The 9,565-nt window shown below is 45.2% G+C and overlaps 1 protein-coding gene across 1 annotated transcript; it reads left to right on the top strand.

The window, feature by feature from the left end:
* The first annotated feature begins 7,454 nt into the window (after positions 1-7,454).
* Positions 7,455-9,063, top strand: LOC131991284 (E3 ubiquitin-protein ligase TRIM35-like). The gene has a single exon (XM_059356634.1). It carries the CDS (start codon positions 7,675-7,677, stop codon positions 9,061-9,063), a length of 1,389 nt encoding a protein of 462 aa, XP_059212617.1. The 5' UTR covers positions 7,455-7,674.
* The last annotated feature ends 502 nt before the right edge of the window (positions 9,064-9,565 follow it).

Here is a 9,565-nt window from a genome sequence, read left to right as displayed (position 1 = left end):
CCTCTCCTCTCAGCTCTGTGTAAACAGCCTCTCCTGTCCTCTCCTCTCAGCTCTGTGTAAACAGCCTCTCCTGTCCTCTCCTCTCTGCTCTGTGTAAACAGCCTCTCCTGTCCTCTCCTCTCTGCTCTGTGTAAACAGCCTCTCCTGTCCTCTCCTCTCTGCTCTGTGTAAACAGCCTCTCCTGTCCTCTCCTCTCTGCTCTGTGTAAACAGCCTCTCCTGTCTGTTTCTCATCTTCGAGCACTGTGTGGATGACCTCCAACCTGTGATTTTAAATATCAGATTAAAGATAATTTAAGGTGTTTAATGTGAGTTTTTTGACAGTAAAAAGTAGTTTCCTCCTGTTTCTTTGTGTCTTGTAAACTAAGACCTCTTTGTTGTTGTTTTTTATTTGTTGGGAGGTGTTCAGGTCCCACTGAGCCACAGAGCGTCCTCCCTCCACAGTAATGGAAGCATTTCACGCTACGCTGCTCCTGTTTGGAGGAGATCAAGCTCAGCCCAAGCTGTGGCCGGGGTGGAGGCTTGTTTCCTCTGGGACTCTCCAGTGTTTGTGCTTTAAAGAGAAGAATGGACCAGAATGCTTTCACACTGAGCCGTCTGATAGAGCTACAGCTGGAGTCCAGACACAACTACTCAGTTACAGGGACTGAAGGTAAAGACGGTAACCAGATTTAAATGTATTATGACTCTGCAAAGTTATCTGCTCCCAGTAGACCACACACACACACACACACACACACACTGCACTATAACTATAACAATATTTCACTCAGGCCATTTTTTAAACTTGTTTAACATGTAAAATGTTCTCAGTGCAATGGTGCATCGTCAACAGCTGACTGTTGTTATTATCCTTTTGTTAAAATACTTTTTTACATTTTTTAATTGCTATTTCCTTTTCTATGGTGGCCCTGAGAGCTCACAGCACTGCAAGTTAAGAAAACACATGCAAATACACAAAACACAAGCAAATTAAGAAATACATTAACATAAACATTAAGAAAACATAAGCACAGCATTTAGAAAACGTGCTGCAAAGACCTCAACACAACACATTAACCCTTTGGAGTTTTAGGCTATTTTCTCTGTTTTTTAAATACAAATTTAAATAATTTTTCCACTTAAAAAACGTTTACCATGCCGTCTTGGTATCATTGTTTTCAGCACAACCTCACCTATATGACCTGATAATTATTTATTCATTTTGACTTACTGGATCAACATTTTAGCCCCAAAAGAAACTAAAGTCTGATTTAGAAAATTATGGGTTTTTTAAATTTCAAAACACAATCGTGCTCTGTGAAGAATTTTAACTGTTGCAAATGTGAACACAGGTTGAAAATATTACATAAAAGAGGTAAAATGAGGATACCTGCTAGTTCTATATTTTTTTACTAAATATAATTGACCTTATTTCCGGTTGTACTTGGTCTATCATCATCAAACACAAACTAGCAGAGTTACAAGCCAGAACTTCAGAGGGAAGTTGACAACAGCTCAACGTTGCTTTGTTTTTACATCGTAACATCATGTAGAAGTAATCCGCTGGTGCAACACATTAAGAAAAAGTGCTGCAACACAATAGAAGTGTTTCCAGGGGACACTTTTTTTGTTGTTGTTTCTTGAGGACATTTAAAAGTGATGCACACGTCTGGACACGCTTGTTGTTGTTGTTGCAGATTTGAACTCACATCACTAGTAAGGTTCTCTGTTCCCGTCAGTGGTGTTGGAAAATAAGATTAAAAAAAAGGGTTTTTGATTAATTTTAACATTGTGATCACATGATTCAGATATTAGCTTATTGCAGATATCTGCTGTTAAACTAGCGTTAGCCTTTAGCTTGTAATTAGCCTGCCAATTCAAATCACGTGATGAAATAAATACATACGGTTTATTTTGAAAACAGAATGTATATGGAGTGAGTCAGCTATATTAGCTGGCTATATCATATATATATTTTTTATATCTCATATCTCACACCACTGACGGGAAGAGAGAACCTTCACAGCGATGTGAGTCAAAAACGGCAACAACAAGCCGTCAGGTCTTTGCGTCTCTTTTAGTGTTGTGTTTTGGTCTAAGTATCTCTTTTTCTCAATTTGTTGTGTTGTGGTCTTTGCAGCACATTTTCTTAATGTGTTGAGGTCTTTGTGTCTCTTTTAATGTATTGTGTTGAGGTCTTTGCATCTCTTTTTCTTAATGTGTTGTGTTGAGGTCTTTGCATCTCTTTCTCATCGTGTTGAGGTCTTTGTGTCTCTTTTAATGTGTTGTGTTGAGGTCTTTGCATCTCTTTTTCTTAATGTGTTGTGTTGAGGTCTTTGCGTCTCTTTTAGTGTGTTGTGTTTTGGTCTAAGTATCTCTTTTTCTTAATTTGTTGTGGTCTTTGCAGCACATTTTCTTAATGTGTTGAGGTCTTTGCGTCTCTTTTAGTGTGTTGTGTTGAGGTCTTTGCGTCTCTTTTAGTGTGTTGTGTTGAGGTCTTTGTGTCTCTTTTAATGTGTTGTGTTGAGGTCTTTCCATCACTTTTTCTTAATGTGTTGTGTTGAGGTCTTTGCGTCTCTTTTAGTGTGTTGTGTTGAGGTCTTTGTGTCTCTTTTAATGTGTTGTGTTGAGGTCTTTCCATCTCTTTTTCTTAATGTGTTGTGTTGTGGTCTTCGCAGCACTTCTTCACAGAAAACTCACTGCTCACTTGGCTTTTTAATTGTCTGGATTGTCTTGTATTTAACTGTTCTTTAACTGTTTTATATGAAGCCTTTTGTATTGTCTTGTTGCTGTATAAATAAACACATGCAGCTCTTCTCTCACTCAGCCCAACCTTCGGAGTTGGCTGCTGTCAGAGCCGATCCTCTGTCTGCTTTATTTTATTGCTCTGGTTAAATCACTGCTGGAGCGAGACTCGTCCTCTTCTGCACCCAAAGCAAAGTGATGAACATCAGTCTCTCTAAATGAGCTGAGCGACAGAATACTGAGGAGGGTGGGAGGAGGACCAGGATGTGTCTGGCTCTGTGGTGTTTTGTCTCAGCTGGGTGGACGTTTCCCTCCATTTAACACGACACATCAAATGTCACATGCTGCCTGTACTGACCAGAGACCGGACAGTCTGGCTCAGACTGGGTGCAAAAAATAAAGGTGGATAGTCGTGCATTTTTGGATGGGTTCATTCAATTTTTTCAACACATTTGGTGCCTTTTTAAATACTGACAATAGATAAAATGGTCTTTAATCCCTCCAGATTCCCACATTGAGAAATCAAGAACTTTAGAACAGCAGAGAAAAATCCATGCTGTGATTTGATTTCATACATTTTTGACATTTAGTAGATTTGTGTGTTTTGTGTGATTGTATGACAGCACTTGTGTTGTGTTCAGATTCAGATTTGACTTTATTTATCCCACAGCGGGGAAATTTCTTTGTTACAGCCGCAGAAAATCACACAATATTGAGATAAGATAAAAAACAATCTAAGAAAAAGACATTTAACAATATACAAAATATACAAAATAATAATAATAATATACTATATACAACTTAGTGCAAATTAAGTGGAGAATGTGCAGAGTGCAAATTATATGCAAAAATGTTCAGATTGTGCAGGTGTTGAACAGTCTTATGGCAGCTGGAATGAATGACCTGCGGAAGCGTTCCTTCTTACACCGTGGGTGTAACAGTCTGCTGCTAAAGGAGCTGCTCAGAGACCCCACAGTGACATGCAGGGGGTGAGAGGGGTTGTTCATGATGGATGCCAGCTTGGCTAACATCCTCCTCTCACCCACCTCCTCTATGGAGTCCAGCGGACAGTTCAGGACAGAGCTCGCTCTTCTGATCAGTTTGTTCAGTCTGTTCCTGTCCCTGTCCGTGCAGCCCCCTCTCCAGCAGACCACCGCGTAAAAAATAGCGGAAGCCACCACAGAGTCGTAAAAGGTCTTGAGAAGGACCCTGCAGACACCGAAGGACCTCAGTCTCCTCAGAAGGTAGAGGCGACTCTGGCCCTTCTTGTACAGGGCGTGGGTGTTGTCAGCCCAGTCCAGTCTGTTGTTTAGGTGAACACCCAGGAATTTGTAGTTTTCCACTACCTCAATGTCCAAACCCTGGATGTTCAACGGAGTAAAGACTGTCTTTTTCCTCCGGAAGTCGATCACCATCTCCTTCGTCTTGCTGGTGTTCAGCTGGAGCTGGTTGGTCTCACACCAGCTGACGAAGTCCTTGATGACCGTCCTGTACTCCAGATCGTTCCCCTCCGAGACACAACCAACAATGGCTGTGTCATCGGAAAACTTCTGGATGTGACAGTTTGTGGAGTTGTGTGTAAAGTCTGAGGTATAGAAGGTGAAAAGGAAGGGAGAGAGCACCGTACCCTGAGGGGCACCTGTGCTGCACAGCACCACATCAGACACACAGTGCTGTAGCCTCACATACTGCGGTCTGTTGGTGAGGTAGTCTGTTGTCCATGCAGCAAGTTGTTGGTCCACTCCCGCTCCCTCCATCTTCATCCTCAGCAGTGATGGTTGGATGGTGTTGAAAGCACTGGAGAAGTCAAAGAAGATGACCCTCACAGTGCTCCCTGTGTTCTCCAGATGCGACAGTGATCTGTGCATCAGGTAGATCACTGCATCGTCCACCCCTATACCGGGCCGGTAAGCAAACTGCAGGGGGTCCATCAGTGTGCTCACCAGGGGTCTCAGATGTCTCAGTATAATCCTCTCCAAGGTCTTCATGAGGTGGGAAGTCAGGGCAACGGGTCTGAAGTGGTTAGGCTCCCTGGGGTGCGCAGTCTTTGGTACCGGGACCACACAGGAAGTCTTCCACAGGACCGGGACTTTCTCCAGACTCAGGCTCAGGTTGAACAAATGCATGACCACCCCACAGAGCTGGTCTGCACAGTCCTTCAGCAGTCTGGGACTGATGCCGTCCGGGCCAGAGGCCTTCTTTGCCTTGATCTTCTTTAGTTCCCACCTCACCTGGTCAGCTGTTAGGGAGACATGGGTGGAGGAGGGTACGGGGGTGGAAGGTGACAAGAGTCTCAGGGGGGCTGAGATGGGGGTGGTGAACTGGTGAGAGGAGGAGGGAGTGGGCTGGTGCAGGTCAGGTGTTGAAGAGGGCAGGCTGAGTCTGGTGGTAGGGGGAGGGGGAGGAGAAGCTGGTCTGAGGAGGTGTGAAGAGGAGGCAGGGTGGGTGAGGGGTGGAGGGGGGGCAGAATCAAATCTGTTGAAAAACAGATTCAGTTCATCTGCCCAGCCCTTGTCACCGCTGGCTTGGTGTCTCCCCACACCTCTCCCATGGCCCGAGATGTTCTGTAGTCCTCTCCAGACGTCCCTGGTGTTGTTCTGCTCCAGCCGCTTCCTCCTGTAGCAGGTCTTCCCCCTCCTGATCTTCAGCCGGAGTTCCTTCTGGACTCTGCGCAGCTCCTCTTTATCCCCCGATCTAAAGACCCTCTTCTTCTCGTTCAGCAGGGCCTTTATCTCGGAGGTCACCCAGGGTTTGTTGTTGGGAAAACACCGTACCAGCTTGGAGGGCACAGTGTTCTCCACACAGAAATTGATATAGTCCGTAATGCAGTGGGTCATACTGTCAATGTCGTCACCGTGGGGGCTGCAGAGTGCTTCCCAGTCCGTTGTTTCAAAACAGTCCCTGAGCCTCGCACTGGTCTCCTCAGACCACTCCTTCACAGACTTCTTCTCAGGTGGCTGTCTGGCCACCATGGGGGTGTAGTCTGAGATGAGGTGGACAAGGTTGTGATCTGAGCGACCCAGCGGGGGGAGGGGGGATGAGGTGTATGCTTTCTTGATGTTTGCATACAATAGGTCCAACGTTTTATTGTCCCTGGTGTGGCATTTCACATACTGAGTAAAGGTGGGGAGAGCAGAGGACAAGGAGGCATGGTTGAAGTCCCCAGAGATGAGGATGAGGGCTTGGGGGTGCCGGGTCTGTAGCTGAGAGACGACAGTGTGGATCAGATCTGTAGCTGCGGTAGCATCGGCCGCGGGGGGGATGTAAACAGTTATCGCGAGAACACTGCTTAGTTCTCGCGGGAGGAAGTAAGGCCGAATGCTAACAGCTAGCAGCTCAATGTCTTTGGTGCAGCATTGCTCTTTTACGCTGATATGTCCCGGGTGACACCATCTCTCGTTTACAAACATAGCAAGCCCCCCTCCTTTTTTCTTACCACACTCTGAGGCTTTCCTGTCCGCCCGCACGAGCTGAAAGCCGTCCAGGGTGACGTGAGAGTCAGGTGAAAGTTCATTCAGCCACGTCTCCGTGAAACACATGAGGCTGCACTCACGGTAGTCGCTCTGCAGCCGGGTTAGCGCCGTTAGCTCTTCCATCTTATTGGGAAGAGATCTTACATTTCCCATGATGACAGACGGTAGGCATGGTTTATACCGTCTTTTTCGCTGTCGGCGCTTCACTCCAGCCCTGCAGCCTCTCCTCCTTCTCCTTATCTCCGCGGGGATCTCCGGTCGCTCTGCACAGCGAAGGTGTGTGTGGCTCAGGGCTAACAGCTGATCCCGTTTGTAAACAATGGAGCCGTGAATGAATGGGTCTCCTGAAGCCGCGTCCAAAAGTACACAAAACAGCAAGAGGCAAACTACGAATATAGCACAATGGACAACCATAGCTGCACACTTGCTGGCGGGTCAATGTGGTCACAAAGAAACACAAGAAAAGTACAATAAACACTATAAAAACACTAAAAAGGTCGAGAAAAGCTACGGAGCTGCTGTAACTAGCTGCCACTCATGCGGCGCCATCTTAATTCACGTGTTGCTGCTTATTGTGAGTCTAGTGTGTCAGCCATCCATCCTCTGAATGCTCCAGGTCTCTAGTCTGAATGCTCCAGGTCTCTAGTCTCTGAATGCTCCAGGTCTCTAGTCTGAAGGCTCCAGGTCTCTAGTCTGGATGCTCCAGGTCTCTAGTCTCTGAATGCTCCAGGTCTCTAGTCTGAAGGCTCCAGGTCTCTAGTCTGGATGCTCCAGGTCTCTAGTCTGAATGCTCCAGGTCTCTAGTCTGGATGCTCCAGGTCTCTAGTCTGAATGCTCCAGGTCTCTAGTCTGAATGCTCCAGGTCTCTAGTTGGAGGTCACAGCAGCTCATTTTATACACTGAGCTCAAGTTTCACTCACTAACATCATCACACATGAAGAACATTGGGCTCATTGAATCCACAAGAGTCTCAGCTTTACACTCAGACCCCATTTATGCAGCTCACAGACTGTTTAGGGACCCCAGGATGCACAAAGACTCACACACAAGAAGACACAATAACACATTTTACTGCATGTTACAGCATGTCTGTAAAGAGACTCTGCAGGTCAATTATTAACGAGTTTATGATGAGACTTCGACCTGATAAACTGTTGTGTTCAAGCTCAGCCCCTCAGCTGACTCACCTGAGTCAAACCAGGTAACAGGTTGTTATTCTGCCTCACTGAGACAAAGAGACACACACACACTCTGAGAGACGGACGATAAGATTCAGCTTCAGACTAAAACCTCCACTTTGACTGAAAGAGGACGACTTCAGGAGATTACTGGGAATACTGGAACAGCTCCACTTCACCCAGCTGCTGAATCCACAAACTGAACGACAGTTTTACAGGAAAGTAAAGTAACTTTGAGAGAACAGGGAGTGGCTGAGCTGTTTGTCTGCTGTGTTTTCAGCTTCACTCAGAGACTAAATGGCTTCCAGATTAGAGGACGATCTCTGCTGTTCTGTCTGCCACGACATCTTTAAAGATCCTGTCATCCTGTCATGCAGCCACAGCTTCTGTAAAGACTGTCTGCAGAGCTGGTGGACTGGGAAACAAACCAGAGAGTGTCCACTTTGTAAGAAAAGATCTTCAATGGATCCACCTTGTAACCTGGTGTTAAAGAACCTGTGTGAGAGTTTCTTACAGGAGAGAGATCAGAGAGCTTCAGAGGCTCTCTGCAGTCTGCACTCTGAGAAACTCAAACTCTTCTGTCTGGACCATCAGCAGCCAGTGTGTCTCGTCTGCAGTCACTCAGAAGAACACACCAACCACAGATTCAGACCCATCGATGAAGCTGCACAACAACACAAGAAGGAACTTCAGGAAACTCTGGAGCCTTTAAAGGAGAAGATAAAGGTTTTTAAAGAAGTTAAAGTGAAGTTTGATCAAACAGCAGAACACATTCAGGTTCAGGCCCGACGCACAGAGACGCAGATTAAGGAGCAGTTTAAGAAGCTTCACCAGTTTCTAGAAGAGGAAGAGGAGGCCAGGATGGCTGCACTGAGGGAGGAAGAGGAGCAGAAGAGTCAGATGATGAAGGAGAAGATGGAGGCTCTGAGCAGAGAGATAGCAGCTCTTTCAGACACAGTCAGAGCCACAGAGGACGAGCTGAGAGCTGAACACGTCTCATTCCTGCACAACTACAAGGCTGCAGTGGAAAGAGTCCAGCAGCGCCTCCTGCTGGAGGATCCACAGCTGCCCTCAGGAGCTCTGATAGACCAGGCCAAACACCTGGGCAACCTGGCCTTCAACATCTGGAACAAGATGAAGGACATGGTCTCCTACAGTCCTGTTGTTCTGGACCCAAACACTGCTGGTACAGAACTCATCCTGTCTGAAGATCTGACCAGTCTGAGACGAGGAGAGAAACAGCAGCATCCTGATAATCCAGAGAGGTTTCATTACTGCTCTGTTCTGGGCTCTGAGGGCTTTAACTCAGGGACTCACAGCTGGGAGGTCGAGGTTGGAGACAGTAAAGGCTGGGAACTGGGTGTGTTAGCAGAGTCTGTCCAGAGGAAAGGATACATAGAGTCTGGATTATGGAGAATAGGTTTCTATGACGTTCAGTACTTATCATGGTCACCATTAGATAGATTCACTGTTCTCGATGTCCAGAAGAAGCTCCAGAGGATCAGAGTGAATCTGGACTGGAACAGAGGAAAGCTGTCGTTCTCTGATGCTGACACTAACACACACATACACACCTTCACACACACTTTCACTGAGAGGATGTTTCCATTTTTTTACAATTGGAGTTATCGCCCACTGCAGGTTTTACCAGTGAAGGTCTCTGTGGCTGCAGGACAACAGAAATAGACGATCAGCATTGTTCTGTTCAAGACTTCCTGAAGTCTTTGAGGAACATTTGACTACGTTGTCCTCATGATGATAAAATATATCATTCTGTAAAATAACTAAAGTGATTTTACTTTAATTTAACAGTAAGTGTTTGACAATTTTTGTAACAAAACTTTACATTTTTTTATAATTTCTCTTTTTTTTTTTTTTACATTAAATTTAAAGTTGTACTCTAAGAAAACAAAAAGTTTCCTTAATCTTACATTTAGCAGTATGATGTGTATTTTTCGTATTTTTATATAGAATTAACTGACATTTAACATTCAAGACCATAAAGCAATTTAATAATATTGTAAAAAAAAATCTGTCCCTTTGTTTAAATTTACAGATTTCAATTTCCATGTTCTGGTTAATAATTGTAAATAAAGTAATTCACTTTATGGCATTTGCACTGTTCATGCGTTAGTGGGCTTTTATTGTGAAGGGTGGGGCAGGTTTGGAGCTGTACCTGTAGTGGCAG

The sequence above is a fragment of the Centropristis striata genome, chromosome 18, assembly GCF_030273125.1.
Source record: "Centropristis striata isolate RG_2023a ecotype Rhode Island chromosome 18, C.striata_1.0, whole genome shotgun sequence".
Lineage (NCBI taxonomy): Eukaryota > Metazoa > Chordata > Actinopteri > Perciformes > Serranidae > Centropristis > Centropristis striata.
Note: the sequence above shows the minus strand (reverse complement) of the source record. Positions and strands in the feature narration are given on the sequence as shown.